Consider the following 24,711-nt stretch of genomic DNA (forward strand, 5'->3'; position numbering starts at 1 on the left):
TGCAACATTTTGGAAATGGCTCTCTAAGTGGAACTTTACGAAAAAGCTCTGACTCAGTTGTTGTGTAAACGATAGAAAACACAACTTTCTGGAAAATGCTCAGGGCCCGTCTCTGTGCACGTGCAACATGGTCATAGTAAATAGTTCTTCTGCACATGCACGAGTAGATAGACAATAACAACAATGGCGGCCTCCAGCATGTCATGTCTCCCAGTCCATTTTTTCCTGGGACTTTGTAGTTTTATTTTGACAGTCACCTGGAATAACAATCCAACTTGGTAGTGTGTCCAAACGAATGTCTGCATACTCGCCATTGCTAACGTTCATGAAGCATTGCTCTGCATGAGCATGCAAATTCACTACAAAAACAAACAACACCTACTTGTGGCCCAACTTTTTCAGCGTTTCTGCCTACATGTGGAAACGAACATCATATTCAAACCGTTGCCGATTAATATGTGAAACTTTTCAGAAACGGAAATGCAAAAGCGACGCCCCACTACTTGAAACATTGTCGTAAGGCTAGCCTAAGGCTAATCTGTGTCTGTGTGTGTGTGATCAGGCCTGGGAATCAAAAGTCTAAAGCATTCTCTAAAAAAACAATCATTCACACTCCGTTTCCTGTTTTCCATCTTTAAAATGCACAGACACATTTTTTTCCCACCACTCCTAATACTGTATGTCATATTGTATACATACTTGATCACTCATTATTGATAAGTACAAGAAAAGAAAAAAACTAATTTTTTTGGGTCCCATATCTGGTTTCCTCAGTTTGAACGTGAATCGAAGTTGCGGACATCGATCAATGCACAAAGTGCTGAAACAGATCTTATGGCAACTGAGTTACTCAGAGCAACCCCAGATGTGCGCAAGCAGCTCCGGCCAGCTGGTACCATGAGGTTTATACATTCAGTTTTTTTTTTTTAACTGTGTAAAATAACAAGATAGCTGGGTGTTTGCATCATATTTTGTTTTAGTCAAATTCAATCCGTGGCGGTTCACCTGGGTACCTCATGCAGTCCTTATTGCAGCCGAGGGTGGTTTGGCAGCATCCCGGTGACGTTTTACACAGACATTTGCAAGACACCGAGCTTGGCCCATGAGAAGCGGTTTCACTTCACCTTGAGGCGCAAAGCTGACGTCAGACCGCATTGGAAATGAATATCAAAGCCCACGACAAGTGAGAACCGAGGGTAAGGCAGCGCGACTTGTCATGGGGGCTCACTGCAGGGTCCTGGGTCCAGTTTCAGGCTGTTTTTGGTGTGCGCGGCACCGGTTCACTTTGTAAAACAAACAGGCCTGGAGCTGGTAACACTAGACCCGATCCTGGGACCGCGGCCAGCTGCCGCACATTCCACACACCAACCATTAAAATACCGGAGAGAATCAGACCTCAGCACTACGTCCAGGCCTCTGCGCACTCAAACCTACGACACTCCTCACAGCGAAAACCACAGCCAGCGCTCCTGCTCCAGCACGGCCATGCAGGAGGAGGCGATTAAGGACACAGAGACCTCACCATTCTCACGAAGAGGAGAGACAGCGCTCCACTGAGTACTGCTACACCTGCTCAAAGATGTGCCGCCAGGTTCTCCCCAGGAAAAAAAGTCAGTCAGTCCATTAGAGAAAAGCACCTCAGAGTGAATGTGATGGTAAATCACAAAGGATTACCAGCAGAGACAAGAGGCTCGGCTGCATTTGCTCCAATCCTGACTGATTATCTTCACCTAAAGTGCTTCAACTGAAGATGATTTCCCGATGGCTCAATTAATTATATGGCCGCAAATAAACTTTTTCCACCTGAGATTTTTATGTGAAATGAAGATTTTTCTTTCAGACCTAAAACAAAAAAAAACTGGTTTATGTCTCAAGGTCCTGATTTAAAGGGGACATATCATGCTAAATCCACTTTTTTAGCCCTTAAATGCATTTTGTTGTATATTTAGAGTGTTTAGAAGTACAGAAAAGTTCAAAGTAGTCTCTTCAGGTGCTCTGTTGATATCTTTATATTCTGTTTTGGTCATATTTTGCGATCGGTTTTCGATTTTTCTATTCTCTATTACGTTTTTTGAACAATGACGTCACAGTATTCGCAGCGGAACTGCCAAATTAGGACATCGACACTTCGAGCAATCCGCCATTTTTGTTTCTCGCTGCGATTTTGTAGTCCAACCGAAGTTACGAGAGGATAAGTCGAAATGTTCGGTTGTTGGATGTAGTAACCCACAAGCTTCGTTACACCGTCTCCCAGCATCAGAACCTTTTCGAAGTGCCTGGTTAAGTTTTATTTTTCACAGAAATGTACCCACATCTGTGGGTAAGATCATTTTTGTGTGCGCGAATCACTTCAAGAATGACTGCTTCAGCAACCTCCGCCAGTATAAAGAAGGATTTGCCGAAAGACTTCGTCTGATTGAGCGGTCAGTTCCTTCTATCTATGGAGACGACGAACAGAGCACTTCGGTAAGCTGTATATAACGCTAAAAAGTGTGATGATAAGACGTCCCTCTCATTGTTTTGTTAGCATTAGCAGTTGCACCGTCTTCATATGTTAGCGCTGTGTGCTCGTTTTAGATTATAATGTAACTTCTGTGTTAAATAGTCGTTGTAATACAGGCAGTATTGCAGTAGTGGGCATGGATGGAGAAGTTAGTGTAAATATAGTAACACACCATTGCGTTACATCCATATGAAGACGTTGTTCTGCAGGTGCATCATCGTCATTTTCATCTCGCTCCGCCGGGTCCGACTCTGGCTCCAACATGTATGGCTGGATGGACAAATCTTCCGTTGTTGACATTTTGTAAATAATGTGTGAATATAAAGTTTCTGCGCCGCTAGATAATTGTATCTGTTCTATCAAACTACAAAGATGGCCGAACAGGGTGGAGTTGAACCGAGTGTCACCTCTGCAACCTGGAGAGGAGGCGGGGTATGAAGTGTCTCATTTGCATTTGAAGAGACCGCCCCAAAACGAGTTGCTCTCAGAAGCACCTCAGAAAAGGGGTAGAAAAGGGGCCTGTGGAGCTCTAATAATGAGGAATTCAGACCCAAGCATTGCAGTTCTGCTTTATATAGACCACAACTGTATGATTTATATGTAAAAAGGAAGGATTTAAAAGCATGATATGTCTCCTTTAGGTTGCTTCAAAACACTAAACTTTAGAGGAAATGCATGAAACAATAAAAAAAATATTTAGGAACACAGTATTCTTTTACTCCTCTTAAACTTTGACAGAAAATCATTCATTTAAATAAATCAGTTTTTCCTGACTATGCTTTAACATACAAGTTACCCCAATTACAATGAGGGCCATTATTGGTATTGATTGCTTGATGACTGTATTCAGGCAGAGTGGGTTTTGTGAGGGGGGTCATCTATTCTGCTAGATACTTTTTGTCTTTGGGTGGGATAAAATTATTTGTCCCCTCAAAGCAATTACTTAACCTAGCTACTTAACATGCAAACAAATATTTTAAATACTATTAACATGACAAATCTAAAGCCACACTGCACAATGTTAATCTCACACCAATGTAGAACACATTAAAATGTTTTGCTTATATTTACAGTTAATGTACAATATGTAAATTAACTAGTGAGTTGGGTGTATTCTTAAAAAAAAAAAGATTGGCATTACAAAACAATAACATGTTAAGAGTCGAAATGTCCTCTCCTCACCTGTCTGAACTGTGCTCACCCACTGGATCAGAACCTCTGAATATCTTTAAGTTCTTTACTTGCATTTAAATCCGACCAAACATTTTCAGTCACAATTGAATATTTTCATATTTCCACTCTCAGTATGTGTGTGTGTGGCTTTCATGCATTTGCCAAATGATGTAGAGAACTTAGATCCTCTCCCATTTTGTTTCATAACTTCAATTTACTTTAATCCTTCCATGATAAAGAGGATAAACATGATTTGGATGTGGGGATTGGCTTGTAAAAGATAAAACAGTCACTTTAGAGTGTATGTGATGGTTTGGGATCAACTGGTTTATCCGTTTTTTAAAAGAATGAACCAATGCGAAACAACAAAAAACGAGTTTGTAAAGAGAATAATCATATGATGCAGCCCTACAATGATTCTATTAACAATTTGGTAGAAAAACTGAAGGAAAAAAAATAGTTGTGGAGCCATTTGCTTTGTATTTGTCCTTTCAGTGCAGCACAGTGTGAGCAGACAGGGACAAAGCTGACGAGCGTATGACAGAAAACACACACCACATCTCCCAGCAATGAAACCTAATTTGCTGGGTTGTCATGGTACTGGAACCAACAACATCAAACCAGAAAATAAACCCAAACATGTTTTAAATCAGTGTTTGCCATGAATTACAACAAGAGACTGCACTTCACAAATCAATGGGACCGTTTACTGCGAGAGCAAAGGGCGTTTGATACTGTTCCTGTATTTGGTACTTAAAAGAAAACTGAACCCAAACAGGACAGGGCAGAGTGTTTACCCCTGTGCGGCAGATCCTCCTTATCAGCTTTCTGTTTGTGTGTGTAAAGGTGGTCTGCAGCAAAAGATATGAACTCTCATTCTTCCTCCCGAGGTTTGTGGAAGAGAGCAAATGTTTAGCAGTGAACCCGCACGGCCCGGCCTGATTTGTACTCCCTATGTAGCACATGTATCTGCATTAATCACTGTGCAGATAGGGGAGCTGAGCTGAGGAATGGGGTCTTGGCGAGGACTGGCCGGGGAGGGAGGAGAGGGGGAGACGAATGGCGGAGGTGTACAGGAGGAGGAGGAGGAGGAGGAGGAGGGGGGAATGATGTGTTAATAAATAAAAGGCAGTTGTGTATGATGTTGACAGCTGGGTGGTCTGGTCCTCGTCATAACCCTCCACGGCTACTCCTTACATTCCAGCGTCCGGGGGCTTATCCCCGACGGTGTGCACAAAGCTCACTCTCACGCTCAAGCTCAGTTCAAGGCTCAGGAGGAGGGCGGCCTTGGCCGAGCCTCCCCTACCAGCTCTCTAGAGAAACACACACATTCACACTCACAAAGCCAGGACTCCCCACAGATACTGTATGTGCAGGCCCGAGGAGAGCCCATCTGGTGGGATACCTTAACCCTTTCTGACACTGGACCCCAAAAACTTGGGTAATGATTCACAAAGGCAGCGTTTGTCTGGAGCTTCTTAAAAAGCGTCCATGACGCAAACTCACGATGGAGGGAAAAGTCGAGCCCAAACTTAAAGGTGAAACTTTAATGCGAGACAGACACAGGAAACTTCAAAGATTTTGCATCTGTACGAATCTGTGATGATGTGAATGTGGATACACCTCTGTATGTTTGTACAATATATCATAACTCATGCATTCTCTAATTATATTCTTTTTAAAAGATAAGGTTATTCCCTATTTTTTTTTTTAGGTTTAGGTTTAATGTTTATTTTCCATGTGTGAAGGCAAACCGCAGAGTAAGGACTTCATTGTAACCAACTGTTTTACTTCCCGAGTCTTTTCCACTCACAGAGCAGATAACGCCATGAATAGAAAGGTCAAAGTGTTTAGCAATAACGTTATCCAACACTTTTGTCTCCACGGAAGAGCAGTTCTGTTACAATTTCACCAAGCTGCTGTTTGCTGAAGGTGGAGCGTCTCATTAATGCTGAGCCAACAGTTGTCTTGAAAGATTTCCAAACTAAATCAACATTTGCCTGTAATCACGATATGCATAAGTAGAAACGTTTTCTCAGCTGCTGTTCTCACCGATTGCTGTAAAAATGGATTAACGGCTGTTGTGTAAAAGGAAGTTTTTTGCCATTGTAACCCAAAAACCCGAAACGCAAAAAGACGATTGATATTGGCATACCCGACTGAGTTGTGAGAATCCCGTATGACTGCGCCGAGCCGAACCCATTTTCTAGCAGACACTGGTACACTCCCTCATCCTGCGGCATCACATCTGTAATAACAAGCGAGGGTCCAGACGTCTGAAAGCGGTGCGATGGGCCGATGGCATCTGCGTTAAAGAGCCAGGTGACGTTGGGTGAAGGGTTTCCTTTTGCTTCACATGTAAAACTTGCTGTGGAGCCGGGAGAGACGAGCTGGTTTCCCAGAGCCGCAGTAACAGAAACAGGCTCTGTGTGAATGAGAAGGGGAAACGTCAACAAGAGCCCAGACTATTTGCGGCAAACAGCCGCCACAACAATGTGTTTCCTTGTGTTTCCCTTCTTACCGAGAACATTCACAGTATAGTTGGCGCTGGTCAACCGTCCCTGCTCGGTCTCCACAGCACAGGTGTAACTGCCTTCATCCCGTCTCGCCACGCTCACAAAGGCCAGGTTGTTGTGCTGCTGCTGGTGGGAGAGACCCAGCGTGACCTCCTCTCCATTCCTGAACCACTTGGCTGCTGGCGCACGACTCCCAGACACCACACACTCCAGTGTCAGCGGCTGCGCCTGCTGCACCGAAACAGTCGTTGGGTTGGTGGGATAAACTATCCGCACTGAGGAGGAAGTCTCTGACTCTAAACAAAATGAACAAATATATTAGGGGATAAAGAAAAGAAAAAAATGTACAGCTGAGATGTCACAAATCACTAATCGTCAGACTGACCTTTGACTACTAACTTAGTGCCGTGAGGCTGCACGATGGATTCCCCTGTAACAGGGTTCACTGCACCACATTTATACATGCCCTGGTGCTGGGCTGAAACCGAGCGAATCTGCAGGTTGCCGGATGGAAGTATTAAATAGTCATCTGGAAAACAAAGACGTGAAAACAGTGATTTCAGTAGCAGCACAGGCATATTCCCACAATATCTGCAAGAGCTTTTTAAGAACTTAAACATTAAAGATATAAAAAAAAAAAACTTAATCAACAATTATGACATGATTGAATTACAGAAGATTTAAAGCAATTAAGCGAATCTTCTTTTAAATCATCTTCATAGATGTGAATACTTTATTAGATTTGTGGGACACATCAGTCTACTATTTCTAATATTTTGAAGACTAAACATCTGATAGAATCATTGAACAACAAAATAGCTCTATTAAATCTATATGGAAATTACACTAATACATATTCAAAAGCAAAAGTTTTTTTCTTTGGTTTGATTATATGTATTATATTCTGCATTAGTCCCTACAATGATCAAATCCAGATAATCACAACCGGTTGGACACGTTTGGAAACTTTAACTATCTGAACAAGTGTGAGGCACAGCTATATATTACAGCTATAGATATTATACAGCCCTATCAACAGGCCTTTTTCTTGATCAGAGTTTTTCATGTACATATTCCATGGTCGAGTTTCAAATATACCTGTTGACACTTCCACCCAGTCCCCTCGTACTCTCAGTCTGGGAAGAGCTGGAGGGACACTGTGCGGTAGAGGACACTCTATGACGACAGAGCTGCCTTCAGCTGCTGATAAAGATCGCCGTCTGCCATCTTTATATTCTGAGATTTCTGTAAGCACACAAAAGAAACATATGCTTTGGTCAACCTTGCGTTCACTGAATAACACCAGGAGTGTATTATGTTCTGAGATTCAGGAGCCTGACAAGCACCACTTGAGTTGAATTGTTTGTGTTGGATCGCAGGCTTTGTTTATTGCTGCAGTGAGTGATTCCACTCTTGCCTGATACAGAGTCGGATCAGGGTCAAACTCCAAGAACACAAGCAGCATCCCAGCAGGAACATAACACACCACACAGGAAAACCCAAGGCTCATTAAGGATACTGGTCAAGAGGCATCTGGAAGGCTGCCTGAGTCAAAAAAAAAAAGTCCTACTGCTTCCTTCCCGGCCGCCACTCGGCAGCAGGCAGCTGAGGAAAGGCATTATTCTAAGTGTTGAGCACTCTCAAAATGGCTTTCCTTTTTCTCAAGGCCACTTCCTGTCTTTATGCACTGCTTTGCTTTGAAGCGAGGAGAAGTATTGCACAGAGAGGTAATTCTCTGTATCCGTACCCGCTATGGCCACACGAGCGAGGCGGCTGGCGACGGCCCGCCCGTGGTCCAAGCGTGCCACGCACTGATAGACGCCGACGTGGGCGGGCGCGAGGGAGGAGATGGTGAGGGAGCCCCCACCGAGCTCCACGCCGGGCAGCGTGTCCAGATCCAGGGGAAGGCCTCTGAAACGCCAGGAAACCACCGCTGAAGGACTCGCTAAACATCGCAGGCGGGCGGAAGCGCCTCGACTCTGAACCACGGAGCTCGGTTCAGTGCGGAAGAAGGGGGATTGAGCTGTGAGGAGAAAAGAGAGAAGGAATTTGACACAATCTGAAGAAACGCATACATTTAGAAACTTCTGTAATGAAGGGAACGCTGTATTAAAAATGAGACACTAGAGTTGGAAAAATGTTGAGCAGAAGTATAGATACTAGGTTAAACTGAATTAAAAAACAAAAAAACAATCAACTTTTTTTGACAGTTAAAAACTGCCAATCCAACCTTTCTCCTAATAAAAAATTCCAATTCTCTTTTTGTTCTTGTAATTTCAAGTTGATATGATGCCTTCAACCTTTTTCAGTGGCTGTGGTTTGTGTGTGTGTACTCACATATACACATAAAAATATTATTGTTACACTTCGTCAGCAAGCTTAATCATTAACAATGTCACTGATCACAGATCATTTGTAAATGACCAAAAAATGACAACATGACTAAACTTTATATAAAGCTCTATGATTTTTTTTATTCTAAACTTAAAGAGGAAGTTTTGGTTTTCATTCATTAGAGATGTAACTTACAATTTACATCGCTTCGGTATCAATAACTGTTACCATCAGCTGATGTGATCCTTTAACTGTAATTTATAACAAGAAACACGCCAGTACAGATATTTGTGTCTACAGTCTGGGAATAAAAGTGAAAAGTTGATGAATAAACCTGAAAAATCTGAAAATTGATGTACAGATAATTTTTTTTACTAGTAACCTTTGCGAGAGATGTATTTAGAAACTTGTAAGAAACTGTTGTGGTACTTTGGATGAAATAAAGCTTTCAATCTGCAATATTCATGGTTCAGAGTGATATTTGAATTTTTTTCTTCCATTCAAATTCAGAAAACGTATAAGTTCTTTCATATCGTCAACTGTTAGGAGTGGATATATTGAGCTGATAAGAGGCCACATATTGGTTGATAGATATTGAAATAATACTGTAAAGTTTACAACCCATTGAGTCCGAAATTTGACACCATGCTGAAAAAGCCTGGAGTAGGGTTTGTTTTCACACGACTCGAAACATGCACACAAATGCTTCTGCTAATTTAAGCTGATTTTTACTGTCTTGAATAATTCGGAGAAACAACAGTCACCCCTTCAGCAGCTGTAATTACTATTTTGTTCCCAAGTTAATTTGTGGTTGGATGGTGTACATTAGGATAACCAATTCAGCAGCTAAAAACTGATCAAAGCGTGCATGAATGCTGCGCTGAGCTGCAGAGTTAGTGATCATCTCTGTGCAGTCGACGCACTAAGCCACGCCTTTGTCATTAAACAATAATTTCACTCCGCGGGATATCAAAATAGTTGTTTGTGCAGCATGAAAACAGCAGCATTGATTAAAGCAAAAATGAGGCAAAGACTCACATGAGCAGCTTATGAGCAGAGACTGGCTGAGACACAGCACAGTGGACAGGAGGACCCTTAGGCCACTGTCCATGGTGCACTTTCACCCCTGCCAGCGGCCGTGTTGCACGGTGTGCGTGCCCTCGTCCGCAAACCTGCAAAAAACACAAGCGAGAAGGAAACACTTCAGACCAGGGCGCTGCGCAGCGGAGGAAAATAAAAACAGCCAGCATGTTGTCAGTGGTTCCGAGCTGGAAGAAAATGCCCTTTAGATTTCTCAAATGAATCCTGTACGACAATCCCTCTAATCTTCACGACACATCCTCTTTACACACTCCTTGATCTCCACCTCCCACCCTCTCCTCTGACCCCTCTCCTCACCCCTGCAGTGTCTGTGCTCAGCTGGAATGTCCAGCCTCCTCTCTGCCTGCTTCTCTCCCACCGGGCCGCCGAGGTCTGCCGCTAATGGAGTAGCTGTAGAGAGACTGTCGCCTCACTCTTAATATCACTCTCTTGTCACACTGTGTTGCGTCCTCATAGGTTCACTGTAGCCTGAAGTGCAGGCCAGACACACACGGGGAGACCGGAGAAGAGCCAAAGGGAGAGACAGAAAAGGAGTGGAGGGCACGTAATTAGGAGCATTCCTCTATCCTTTTCAAACCGACCCCCTCCCAACGCAGCACCTCCTCCTCCTTTTTTCCAAGGGTAATCCAGGGAAGCTTTGATCCCGGGTTCCTGGTTGGTAACCAGGGTTTGAGCCCGAGGCCGGAGGGACAATGGCTGTCCAGCTGTGATATTCACGCCGGCGCTTCGGTGGCTCGCAGACATTAGCGGAAGGGCCAACCGAGGCTGAAGGGTGGGTCAAATTAAAAGCGTGATGCCTGGGTGGGATTGTTGAGGCTGAGCAGGTTTCCCCAACCTCAGTCGCTAACTTGATCATTGTTTCATCTGCTTGACAATCCAGTGGGTCAATTTGGTTAACCTCCTCTTCAGGCTGCAATATGGTTAGAAAATCGGGTGAGAAAAATGCGATCCAAGTGAGCGACATGTGCAAAAGTCTCTATTGAGAAGCCCTGACACTGGTTTAAAGTGAAGTTTGTAATATTGGTCACCGCAGTCATACAAATCTGAAAACTTCACCAGAAGCGTATTTATGTTGCCAAATATTCAACCGAATTTGAATTAACAAACAAGAAAAAATGTTCTTGACCATTAGTGAAAAATATTACAAAAACTACATTTATTAACTTATTATTAATTATGATTGCATAATAATGAATAAAATAAAAAAGCTTCTGTTTCTCACATGACATCAGGTTTGTGCAGTTGTATTCACAGTATATCTGTTTACTATCATCAACGCGTCAAACCTCCCTTACCCAGAGCAAAGTTAAGATGACAGTGCTGGTTCAAAATAAACACAGATAAACCTTTCAATCAATGCGACTGTATATTCAAAAAATAACCAAAAACAGACACACTGCAAATGTTTGAATTGTATCTACATGCTGCAGCTTTCCTTTCTTCTCTGGGTTTCCGTTCACTGTCCTGCAAGGCAGGACTAAACCAAGTGATGATAGTACAGTTAATGCCAAAAAATGATATGTCAAATTATTAATTCAGATCCACAGAGTCAAATTATAATGTTAATTACTTGAAATGACAAGCGTGCAGACTTTCTGAGGTCGTTCTGAATGTTGTGGCATTGCTACGCCTCTGTCCATGTATTCAGTCTCACTCCCTTCATCTCGCTGGCTCTCTGTAACACAATCTCTCTGAGGGCATCCCAAGAGGAGCAGTAGAGAAGCGGCAGGAAATAATAAACTCTTCTGGCTCCTAGCTCACGCCCCCTTCTCACCCCGAGGTCAGAGGTGAGGAAAGAGCAGAGCAAGAGGATGAACCAGCGGGTGTCTGGTGGCCCTGGACCAGCCTCCAGAGGTCATCTCTGGCTTTTTCTGTTTCACTCACACACAATTTCATGGTTTTCCTTGTTTTTGCACAATTTATTTTATGATACATTTGTTAGACGCTTTTCCTTCAGATATGAACTGAACCTTCCTATCATACAAGGGACACTTTTAGCTTTGGGATTAGGAAATATAATGTATGTAGCATATGCTTTGCATTTGAGGTTTCAGTTTTAGCGTGTGGATGCTCATTCAGGCAGATCAAACCCACATCTTACAGCCCGGCGTTTCTCCATTCCACGGGTTGCAACAGGCCCTGCACACTGCCCCCATGTCATCAGTGGAAACTATCTTTCTCTTTGCTGGAATAATGATATATAATTATAAAAAATAACAACAGTGCCATGATAATGCACAAGCAGGCAGGGGTATACTTGGCACAAGGTATGATGATAAAACCGAGGCTGATCCAGTAGCTCTCCTTCTCCGTACCTACTTTTCTCGCACTCTCTTATTACAACTGGTTTGGTCCTCCCAGCAGGGGGGCCAGCTGGGTACTAAAGTTCCGACTGGATGCCCTTGTGTAAACACACACAGCTGCTTATCTGCCCCATCGATCTGGCGCAACGAGGAAACACAAGGGCATCATTCCTGCTCCTTATCAGTTTGGCTTTCCTCTGACATCCGCCACCATGAAGCCTCCTCAGTGGAGACAGACACCGTGAGGATATCTTGTATCTCCCATCAAGGGGACGTGTCCCAATGCTGGCAACACTGGCAGCATGGAGAGGTAAGTCTGTTTCCTTCAGAGTAGACACCCAAACAAAAGCTGGAGTGGCCCTTTGACAAAGCGGAAGTCCCTGTCAAATGAAGTCTGAGAGCCATCTCCACCTCTTTTCCCTCCTCTGCCATTATTCTCTCCAAACTCTGAGATTTTACTACTTTAAAGGAAGAGGAAAAAAAAAAATCTGTGTTCCAGATTTCTTTCTCCAATCCCAACTCTGATCTTGTGTTTCACTCTGGTTTTGCACTTATGTTGTGAATGCATGGCCATACTCAGGGTAGGATTGTCAGCTATAAATTGAGGAGACATCCACCATAAAAAAACAACTGTGCGCCGTTGAAAACTGATACACAGACACAGGGACAGATTATGAAAATAAATGAGGTGAATGTCAGTGAGTTCAAGTGGAAAAGTTCCTATTTTTTTAGGGAAATAGTGGGGGTTGACCCATGTATGTTTGGCAAATGTCTGACTGACACCTGGCTTAACAAAGCAAGAGCACACACACACACACACACACACACACACACACACACACACACACACACACACACACACACACACACACACACACACACACACACACACACACACACACACACACACACACACTTCACTGACTCTGAGCATTAAGTTTTCTGTACTTTTTGGTCCTTATCTGTCATGTTTCCTTCCGGAGGATATACAGTGTTTGAGCAGCACCACCATTATTTATCTATCCAAGGAGAAATACAAAACTCAGACACAGGAATAGAACAATCTATCCGCTTGTAAGACAAGAGGGATCCCTGGTGATGACACAGGAGAAAATAAACACACTGACAGGCTGCCCTCAGGGAAGGGAAAGGGATTCAAGTACCAGGGGTGGTTAGCACCTGCACTTCTTTTTTGGCCTCCTCTCCACAGGAACTACTTAAAACCCCATCTGCCCCCATGTGGGGCAGGCCCATATCCTTGTCATATTGGGTAAACAGGGACAAAAGCAATGCGGCGAAGCATCAAAGACCTGGAGGGCAGAGGAAGAACAGGTCACAACTGGTGCTGGGGCCTGGCCTCTTTGCTTCACAAGACTGCACAGCTGAATGAAAGTCAAGAGAAAACATCATGGAGCTGACGGATCCTGACTGTGCTGGGAATCAATACCAAAAAATGCAAGAATGCAGAAAAAAAAATCTGATTTGTAGTGGAAAAGCAGGACACAAGACAGAATTCCCCAAATGGAGCAAGGCCTCTCATTTGGAATAGAGACATCAAGGGGAAGAGATCAGTGGGGTGTAGGAGAATGAGCACGTCTTCTCTGGTATGATGGTCTAATCTGACCTGTGCACTGAAGCTGATTCACATGCTATACCCCAAACCTGTCTGCACTCGCCCCACATCTCACTGACAGAGGATCTGCAGCGCACACATTCCTCAGATCCACAGAGAGCAAGTGAGAGAGCAAAGGACACACAAAAAAGACACAAACACACACACACACACACAAAAGATGGGAGATAGATTCAAAACGGGATGATGAGTGGCAAAGCACAAGAGAAAATAGAAAGAAAATCTTTCTGGGAGAGGAGTAAAATGAGACGCACATATAAAGAGGTGAAACATTCATTGGGAGGTGAAAAGTTGCCAAGCCCCAACTCCTTTCTTATGTGTCTTTATTTGGCTCAGAGATAGAGCCACACAGATAATGGCATCCACGTCTGCCAAAACTGACTGATGATTCAGCCCAACTGCATTCAGCTCGGCCCAGAAACTTGGGAAGAGCCTGCTGATAGAACATAGTCTAAGGGGCCATTATGGGTTTCTTGAATGGGTATGGGTGAGTCCACCAAGGCAGCCTGGGGCCACAGAGAAACTAATGAGTGGAAACACTGGGCCTCTGGTATGGCCAAACTCTGTCTGATTAAAGATTGAGATGTTATCAAAAGTGGGACAGACTTAGACAGAAGAGGGGAGAGCTAAAGAAAAGGAGAGAAATAGAGACATGGCTTGGAACGAACTGAGGGAATTAACAGGAAAAAGAGGGGTCTCTTTTGTTTTACAAGTAAAAAGCAAGGACAGGATTACATTCAAGAGGTGAAGTGGATCCTTAAGACAAAACGGCTGCCCTCGTCTGAACCCGAGATCCTGCAGAAACCTAATGCAAGGCTCCTCAATGAACCATTTCAGCTGTGTGAAACTGCACAAATGAGATACATCTTCAAGGACTTGCTGTGGAGACATCTCATGTATCTGTCTGCAACAGGACACAGAATCGGCAGTCCGGGAGGTGCAAGGTGATTAAAGGGGCCGAGCAGGTCCTGGAGCCCACTGACGTCTGGATCCCGACTACACTGCCTTGGTGTGGGATCAGACTAGAGAAGGAATGAAAGGAGAGGCCCCTGGGGATCAGACAGTCACATCCCACAAAGCCCTGTTTACCAAGGACACACACACCCCACCAACCCTGCCCCCCCCCCCCCCCCCCCCCCCCACCTCCTCCCCACACTGCCTCCGTTCACCAAAGTCTGACCCTCCCAAAGTGCCAGGGCTGGGACCTGGGAGACAGCGCTAATTCCACCCTGAGGCTTGTTGGCTGAGGACACAAACAGAGAGCCGAGAGTGCAGCGAAAAGAAGGGGGTAGAAAGACAGACAGACGGGAGAGAGAGAGAAAGTGGGAACTGAATGGTACAGTATGTAAGACCCATCTTAATTGGCGATTGTTCTGCAATGTCTTGTTTTTCCTGGGAATCTGTTAGGGGGAGGCACAGGAGGGTAGAGAGGTATGGTTGTTTCCCAAGGTCCTGAACAGCGGGATTAACCATGGGGCGAAACTCAATAGCAGCCTCGGACACTGGAAACAGATCCCCGGGTATCACCACCATACAAGGCCACCTCGAGACCTTTTGCAAAGCGCATGTAACCAACAACCCTTTCCCATTGTTTGAGCTCCCTGGGCCCTTCCAGCTGATTTCACAGGCCTTTCAGTCCACGGGGGAACGTCTGCTCAGACGAAAAGGTAATTCTGATGGAAAGGAGGAATGCACAAGAGAGCCCTCCTGCCCGCAGGGTGTGTTATAACACTGATCTCCAGCATGTGCCAAGAGTCTGATTCATCACAGCGAGCCAGAAGGGAGCTGGGATTGTGCAGCCGTGGCACCAGGGCAGGATGCCACAGATTCACATTCCTCTGTATCAGTCCTGATTAGAGAGATGATGGGAAAACACATTGATGCAAGGGAGGGAATAATGATTGTTTGCCAAATGTCTTAAAAATGTGAAAATGTCCACCTTTTTTGGAGGAGTGGAGATATTATCTGTGTTTTCAAACGTGGCTGTGTGGGTTATGTATGGGCATACAGTGATCAGATCCAGCCCCCCCCAGGCTCTCCCTCCCTCCATCCCCTCTGCACAGCCTCCCCGTCCCTCCCCAGTTCTCCTGGATTCCTTCACCGCCTGCGTCTCCATGCAACACACTGCAAAGACGCAGACAACAGTTTCTGTTCAGTCTCCTCCTGATGGGTCCCTGGCTGCCAACCAAGAGCACTTCCAAACTCAAACATACATTAAATAATGAAATCTCAAACATGTGCAACAAAAACAAAATGACAAGGTGTTTGAACAGATATTAACAAGAAACTGAGTTTTGCAAAGCCAGTATTTAAAACCACCTGGCTGAAAAAAAAAAAGAAAAACCTGCCTAGAGGAGCAAGATTTCTTCCATCGTTTATGTTGGTTGATCTGGTGAACTAGTAAAAATGCACCTATAATAACTATAATCAGCATAGCACATGTTGATCAGGCAGGTGTGTATGTTGTGTTTTGGTGCGGAATCCATTTTTCTTTGTTGTTTTTTTTAACTACAAATAAAACCAAACCAGTATGACTTTTTTTTTTGTCCCTCAGTAGGCGTGTAAAAGGAAGTACAAGTATTTCCATTTTTCTGAATGATCAATTTAATCTGCGAGTATAATAGAGTAATGGCAATTTATAATTCTTGGGGGGGAGGATCGATGACAGAGAAACTTGCATGTGCAGTGCACCCCACAGCCAGCAGGCAGGGAAAAAACAAGCACATGTAAAAAAGTTTAATATAATTAATCTTCTTTACCGATTCAACAGATCTTCTTCAAAAACCCAAACAAACAAACCGGCTCCCTCATATGAACAAGTTTGAGGGCAAAAAGATAAATATGCACTCCCAAACCGAGCGTGTAAATGCTTTATTTAGTTTGTCTAAATGTTTATCCGAACCTCTTCGAAACACTCCACGCTTGTTGTGCGGCAATCAATTGATCACAAAAAAAAAAAAAACTCTGTGGTGAAATATCAACATCATCTGAGTCTCTCTTCCAAAAATGTTTAGGGTCAATTATTGCTGCAGCATTGAAGGTGAGAAGAGATTTTGACGGATGATGTTGGCATTGTGACGACGCCAAGTGAAACATTACTTCATGACGACAACAAAACAGTGCAAGAGAGAGAGCGAGATTGTGTGTGTTCGCTTCTGTACGGGAGCGCCACAAAGACAACAATCATTTATTTTACTTCATTAAAAACCGGACATGTGTTTTCATCCATCGCAATTGCATCTACTACGATCACAGCATGAACAGAGCAGGAACTTGAAGCAATCTTTTATGTCTTCCCCCTGACTTACTTTTTCAAAATATGGGGTTCCATATCTCCCTAAAAATCCACATCTTGTAGCAAGGAAGGCCCAAAATGGCACCCACAACCACAGCAGGGGCAGCGGCAGCAGCAAGTACCCACACTGCCTCACACTCTGATCTGGGAGAAAAACAGCCCTTCAAACAAGAAGCCTGTTTGTCAGCTGAAGGGGAGTGCCAGCCACTAGTTTTGCCTTAATATAGTCTTGCTGATCCTTGAGCTAGCTTTTCAACAGCACACACATTCTGGTTCACAGAAAACCCATGTCAGATGTGACTTATTGGTTCAACATTTGAAATAGAAAGCTGCGGTTACTCGCAGCTTCAAGAAGAAAAAGGGCTAACTCTTGGGGCCGGCGCGCCGAGGTGACAGACCGAGGCAGACGTATTTAGTAGGGTCAGTTACAGGAAAGGAAAAAGAAATGAATCTTACAAACAGGAAGACGCTGAGGATGCAAAAAAAAAAAAAAAAGAAAGAAAGAAAAAAAAAAGGGGGGTGGGGGGACCCTCCTATGCTCTGAAATGCTGCTCGAGCTGTCAGCAAGGGTTCGGTTCACAAGTTCACTTGCTCAAGTCTTCCCTGGGGTTGACTAATCATTAAGAAAATGACATGAGACAAGGCCACAGAACAATGGGTTTCATCCTGCATTTGCTTGACGATAAGGGGAAAAACAAACTAGCTGTTTTGTATCCCGGGTAAAATCTCGTACGACTCCACACCAAACCCCTGGGATGAACTTTATGTTCTCAAGTCATGCAAATGGTGATCTGCCTCACGTTAAAACGCACATATACTGTAGCTGCACAAGCCAAAAGGCACTCCCTTAAATGATTATGAGCTCATAAATAAAAGTCAACTACAGAAAGTTACAGCCCTTAATCCAAAAAGCTGAAAAAAAGACTCAGCAAATGGCTCACAAGCAACAAAGTATGTTACAGTCTACAGTAGTATATATAAAAGACAAACTGCTGGACCATGTGCTGTCAAGGCATTTTCATTCTCTGAAGCCTCCTGGACAACGCGTGTGGTCTTGGTTTACATTCTCTTATCAATATTGAAGACATATATACACATATAGCGGAGGAGGTCTGTGTTTCCAATACATTAACAGAATGCAAACCATCTCCAGAGAAGAAGCAGACCTCCACGGACTGCCTATCTCCGGCCAGTACGGCCTTCGTCCCGCTGCATTTCAGTGGCTGGCTGGAAACATCTGTTTCTGCTGCTCAAAAAAAAAAAAAAAACCTGTTTGTTTGTCTTAACAATTACGGCCTGATGTTTCTCATTTCATTTCTCAAGTCTCCTCGAAAGTCGTTATCCAGTTTCAGGTCCTTCAAGGTTCTGAATTTTAGCGAAACTCAATGCGGCCGTGTGTTGAAAGCCGGTGTACACGTCGAGCGACAGTCCGCTCACTGCTGACATTTCAGAGTGGTTGTACCGGAGAAAGCACACGGCTTATCCTTTGCCTCCTGGAGAAACATGCTTGGGTGGGAAAGCGAGTCAGTGCCGTCTGGTCATCTGTCAGAGTTGGGGAGGGGGACAGAAGAAATGGTGTGTGTGTGTGGGGGAGGGGGGGGGGGGGGGGGGGGGGGGGGGGGGTTGTGTAGTTAAAATAATGACAGTGTGAGCTCAGAGCAGATAAGAGGTGCTGCTAATGACAGCTTCATATAAACCCGAGCGACACCTTTCAGCTACTGCTTCAACACGGCCTCGATTCATCCACTTCTACTTGCAGATGGTCCCCTGGAATAAATTTTGCAGAGGTGGAAAGTTGAAGTCTTTCATTTGTTCCTGCTGCAGCTACAGGGTGCACAATGCAGGAGCCCAAACTCTTTTCTGTGACCTGCCCATCTTTCCCAGAAACCCCCTGCTCATGGCTGCTGGGTGTTGTCAATCAGCACCCCCTTGGATCCTCCAACAAGGGGGGGGTGTGGGGGGGGGGGGGGGGGGGGGGGTCTCTGGCGCACTGCCCAAATCTCTCCGTCCATCTAATGGGGCCTGAGGTCCGAGTCTATCCTTGACGAATGAGAGCTGAAGCTTGCAGAATAAAGGCCAGCAGTAAGAAAATGTGAAAAAACGGTGCAGTATGACTCAATCCCTGAGCAAGGACGGAGTCAAGACACAAGCCAGGTTTCAGTTTGGGAACAGTTTCTCGGAAGGTCAAATGCCAATCATAAAAAAAGTCCCTTTAAATTCGACTTTCTTTCCCTAAGAGGGCGAGAAGGGTTCGCAAGAAGAGATTTCTGAAAAACAACAAGGCTGCTTCAAACACAGTTTTATGACTCTCCATCGGCTGATCTTTTTGGTGCAAAAATATAACGGATTGTAGTGCGAAACCAAATAAACAGGCGAACCACGTTGCGATTTAGGCTTCAAACTCACTTCATTTCACTTCATGGCCACGGCTGAGGTTTTGCATCGTGGCCTCAAATCTGTATCTCATAAGAAAAATGGGAGAATGTGGGAGGTTCCCAAAATATACTATAGTCACCCACTTAGGCACACCCTCTGCTCACCACGCTCACCTCAGGCAGACCTCCATCCATTTATCCATCACTGAAACTCTTAACAGCTGAAAGTTTGGCCGCAGCTCACAAGTCTGTGCGGTAGGAGTTTTTTTGTTTTTTTTTAAATCTACAAATCTGTGAGAAAATGTCAAATCCTGTGAAATCTCATAAATCTCAAAATAACAGGAAAAAACATACGAAACTGTGATGTTAAACCAAGATATTGTCAGGCAGTTATGTTATTGATGACTACAACTTATAAAATTATAACGAAACTAATGAAAACTGTTGATTCAATTTAATGCCAAACCCACAAGATTTGAACCTATATGTGACCTCACGTTTTGCCTTTACCCTCAATAAAGCCTCACTGGTATGGGTAACACCTGTGTGCCACCTCGGTTGCTTCTATCCCACAATAATTTGTCATCATCGGTGCATATGCGGTTTGGGGCAGTAACACTGCATCAGAAGAAATCAAGAGAGCCATTATGAGAGCAGGGGCTGGTATCATTACACATGCTTACATTCAAATTGCCCACTTAACATAGTTCTCCTACAGCAACATGTGTTTATCATTAACAAGCACCCTAATGGCTCAAACATTATTCAAGCTCTCTTAATGGCACGGCTGTGCTCTGTTCGGGTCTGTCTGATAAGAGCCGAGCCACTAATGGTTTATTAATTTCCTCCTAAAAACACTGTGAAAGCAAACACACACAAAAAATAAAAAATATTCTGGGGCTGCCGTTGTCCGATTCAATCGTAATTTCCAGGCGTGGCCACAGTGCTGATACAAACACAGGTATTTATGTCTCAATTTATGTTGTTCAGAAGCGTCCGTTAACTCTCTCTCTCTCTCTCTCTCTCTCACTCTCACTCTCTCTCTAACTGCAGAAGCTTTACTTCCATGTAAAACAAATATTCTATCATAAATACATTTTTAAAAAATGTAAGTGTTCAAAAAAGGCAACCAAGATGAAATGTAGTTATAATTGTAGTGAGAGATAAAATATATGAAATCACAAATAGTTTAAAATGGAAGAATTGTAAAAGTAGCGACCGAAAAACGTTCAACAATTCAATATTTGTACCCTGGATTGCTCCTTTAAAGGGAACGCCGTCAGCCTCTTGAGCCCAAACACAAAGACTAAATCTCTCTCTGCCCTTGTCAAAAGCTCACCCGGTATTGAGGAGCACTGAGAGGATCTGAAAGCCATCGGAAGTGTCTCCTTGTCCTCCCACCGACGCAACAATGCGCCAGCAACTGTTTGAACTTGAAAGTGTTTAATCTGAGAGCAGCCATGCGTGTCCCACCGACTGGATGTCATGCATTCGAGAGGGATCCAACACTTTGTCCCCGATAACTTTCAAGTGTGCAGTTTTCTGAGAGTCACCCCTATAAAACAAAAGTCTGTGAGGCTCTGATCTGATGATGATGATTATGATGACGATGAGGGTGGACAGAGGAAACACCACATGCGTTACTTGTAACGGCACTACTGTCCTTTTTTTTTTTTTTTTCCATGGAAACCTTTTAATATCTTTTAAAACTCCATCTATCACTAGTTAAATGTCATGAATAATTCATGTTACGTTCAATAATGAAACACATGTTCCTCTTAATCTAAATCTAACTGATCCAAGCTTAAACTCTAAGTGGAATCTGGCATATGACAGTGATATCACACAGTTAAAAGACTTTTAGTAGTGCGAAGTTTAAGTGAAATTAGCTCGTGCTCACACTTGTGCAGCCAGTCAGGCGTTGCAAGCATTGAGTTTTGATGACATTTCAACCATATCTCTTGTTTTTGGAAAACTGCCCGCTCTGGAAAGATTAGAGGAGTTCGACGGCGGCAGGAACACACGAAACCGAGCAGACGAGAACAAAGCCGAGACTGTTTGATGATCTTGATCTAATTATGTTCACACATCTCTTGTCTTTTCTCCTAAGTGGTTTAAATAATAAAAAAAAAAAATGGGGGGGGGGGGGGGGGTCCCCCCTGCATGCCTGCAGTATCTCTGCTCTTTGTGTACAAAGCGTGCTGCTGCTGGCCTGACTTCCAGCAGGCAGGTACCAGAGTGTGTTCGCTTTGCACTGTGATTTGTGCACTTGCCAGATTTCACAGCAACACTAACACTGATTTACCAAACCAACATTTTATGACACCCTCTGGGGGATTCATCTGAAACAATGAAGGCTCTCTGTCTTCGGACAAAACACACACACATGCACACACAACTTCAAATATTAGTCTAAGCCACCATGTTTCTGCTCAGTGGTAAATGTGGCTGACAGTTGGCTCCTCAAGCAGATCTACTGTACAGTAAAAGTATAACTTTAGCACACAAAAAATGAAAAATAAAAAACGTTTTTACACTTTTATGGAGGTGACAGCAGTGTGTTAAGAGGAGGGAGTTATTTGCCATACTTCAAAAAAAATTTAAATAAATGTTCTTTCATCTGTCGGAAGCAGAAATGCAGCCGCAGGTCATCTGTTTTGGAGAGTAAACTGGAGGTGGAACTGTTTACCAAATAAATATTTAGGCTTTTTCTTGTCTGTTTCATTCACATTGGAAACAACAACGCCAGAGAAATAAAGCTGATCGTAATGTTTTAAGTGGGAAAAAAAAACAAAACTTTCCAGTTATGGCTTAGAATGAAATCTGGAGACTAAATAAAGAGGGGAATGTGCAGTAAGCCGTAACGTCAGGAGAAAGTATTCTAGAAAATGTATAGTAGTTAAATTGTAACGAGTCCATTAAAAGTATAGTTCATGTGTGGATCTATGGTATTATTATATGTACACGGGCGCCCCCATTCACCACTCGGCTCAAGTTAGGAAAACTCAACACTATGTGGGGGGAAAGAACTGGAACAGTTTGGCTTTTAATCCCACTTTACTAACTTTTATTCCCTCCACAAACCGCCCGGCGCGCAGACTCCCCGGGCCAGCGGCTCCGGCGGCCGGCCCCGCGACCCCCGGGACTCCCCTCCTCCGTCTTACCTCTCTTGCAGGAGGGCAAAGGCTGCGAGACGTCGGGTGAATCAGCAGCGAGACGCATTCTCCCGGTGGCAAATCCGCGTGGCACGGCCCTCCATTAGAAACGGGCTGGAAGTGCGTGACGACGGGAGGAACATGGACGGAGGCTTGGAGGCTGGAGGAGCGACGTCTCGGAGCCGAGGACGCAGCGCAGGCTTCGGGAGACCAAGGTGCGACAACTCCCCCCCCCCTCTTGCACTCAGGAGTTTTTTCCTCCCAAACTTTCAAGCCCGAAGAAAAATAAATAAATCAAAAATAGTCCGCGGTCTCTCCTCCTTTCTTCTCTCCGGCTGTCTTCCTCCGACTGTGAGTGTAAGTCGCTCTCCGTCTCTAGCGCCGCTGCCTCCTCCACACACGCATCTTTGAAGCCAGTGTCGAATTGCTCAGCAAATCATGGCTGGTCGTCAAACCAGGAATGTCCCAGCCCCAACAACCCCGCAGCTCCTGCAGAGGGAGGGACGGAGAGAGGGAGAGAGAAGGAGGGGGGAGTCAACCATATACACTGCGCATTAACCACTTTTACAATCTAACCAGAAAATAACTTCCTCCTTCCGTCCCTGCACGTGCAGACAGAACACTCACCTGAGCGCGGGCTTCTTTCTTTTTTTTAAACATCTTTAATGAAGTCAGCGTGCATGCTTATACTGTTGTTGAAATACTCGAGTAAAAGTACAAACTCTAATCCTGTTACCTTTTATTTTCCTTGCATATTATTCATTTTATGTGCAAAGAATATCTGTATCAGACACATTGGCCACATACAGTCCAGTTGAGTCTTGAGTGGGCCAGACAGGTAAAATACAACAGTGAGTAATAACCTTGAAATTGAGATTTTAAAGTTTTTCTTTGTTGTGGCAAAATATGGTGAATTGTGAATAAAGAAAAACAAAAAACAACCTGTTGCATGATGTACGTTTTTAAAAACGTACCCTGACAGCATGGCATTGAGGTTAGTTTGAGTATCACTGATAGCTCAGGTCTCAGGGTGTTGTGTTGTGTTGTGTCCACCACTCTTAGGAATTTATCATCATTTTTATTTTATAGATCAATGTTTTCTTTAAAATTCAAACAATTTGCTTGGTGGTTTGCCATTTCGGATTGGAGCCTCTTGCCGGTTTTTGGTTCATGTTTGACATCCCTGAAATATATTCAAGGCAAATTTCTCAGACAAATAACAAAGTGGCTGTATACATTTATATAAAACTACACTTCTGTTGTTTTTTTTCCAATATTGAGCATATTTAGTGTTGTCTTGAGAAAAGTAGTTTACTTTGTGCCAAAGCTACTGTTACTACACTTGGGAATAAATACAAGAACTGAAACTACAACATAATATCAGTAATTTGTTGTTTCCATCTCGGAATAAAGTCCTAAAGGGATCTATTTTTCCATGATGGATAAGGAAAGAGTGTAAGCTACATATACTTTTTTGATGCATAACATTTTGAGCGTTAAATCATAATAGCCACAACTTTCGCTTTGGAGTTTGCATGTTCTACGCGAGTACGTGAGTTTCTGCCGAGTACTCCGGTTTGCACCCACAGTCCAAAAACATGCATGGATGGATGGATGGATGGATTATTATATTTTATTCCAAATTCTCCAAACGTTTATTTATTTATTTATGTATTTATTTATTTATTTATTTATATGGATGACCAATGAATATCTCATGCCCAATTTATCTTCAATAACACTGATAATCACGTGCAAGATGACTAAAGAAAAGCAACTTTATATTCTAATCGTAGACTGAAATGACCCAAATTAAGTTTTCCTAAGTTGAAAAAGGTTTTATTTTACTTAAAAATGACTGAAATGTTACACGTCACACTCACTTCACTCTCTCTCCTTTTCCAACAGCTTCAACTCCAACACTACCTCACAGAGGGAATTTTTACTGCAGATTCAGTGGAATATGCTGTTTCTCGTAGATTAAAAAAACTCTAACTGAGGCCATTGAGCCGAATCAAAGTCATGAGGGAGGGAATGTTTGAACAGCTAATAGCTATGGGTCATATCTGGCATCGGACCTGCTGTTTGGATGGTCTGAATGTTGGTTGGCTGCAATGATTTCCTCATCATTGGGTGAAACGCCCTCTTCTCAGCAGACAGGCAGGGCAGAGCGAGCTGTGAAACAGTCATCTGTTGTGTGTTGGGCTGCGAGTAAACAGCGTAATCATTTCTGAGGCGGTAATTATGTGTTCCAGCGGCGGCAGTGGCGGGTCCACCCAGACAGCAGGTGCAGTTCACCATCTGACAGCTGATCCCAATAGAA

General features: G+C 43.7%; 1 protein-coding gene across 1 annotated transcript in view; it reads right to left on the bottom strand.

The window, feature by feature from the left end:
• cdon (cell adhesion associated, oncogene regulated) overlaps positions 1–22,854 on the bottom strand; it is a 41,807-nt gene extending 18,953 nt beyond the window's left edge. The window contains exons 1-7 of the mRNA XM_080460447.1: positions 22,398–22,854; positions 9,565–9,698; positions 7,940–8,215; positions 7,291–7,437; positions 6,578–6,721; positions 6,198–6,488; positions 5,832–6,101 (exon numbers count right to left, since the gene is read on the bottom strand). Coding sequence (XP_080316573.1) covers positions 5,832–6,101; positions 6,198–6,488; positions 6,578–6,721; positions 7,291–7,437; positions 7,940–8,215; positions 9,565–9,637 — 1,201 coding nt within the window. The 5' untranslated portion in view covers positions 9,638–9,698; positions 22,398–22,854. The remainder of the gene's footprint in view (positions 1–5,831; positions 6,102–6,197; positions 6,489–6,577; positions 6,722–7,290; positions 7,438–7,939; positions 8,216–9,564; positions 9,699–22,397) is intronic.
• Positions 22,855–24,711: the final 1,857 nt, after the last annotated feature.

The sequence above is a fragment of the Lipophrys pholis genome, assembly GCF_963383615.2.
Source record: "Lipophrys pholis genome assembly, chromosome: 3".
Classification (NCBI taxonomy): domain Eukaryota; kingdom Metazoa; phylum Chordata; class Actinopteri; order Blenniiformes; family Blenniidae; genus Lipophrys; species Lipophrys pholis.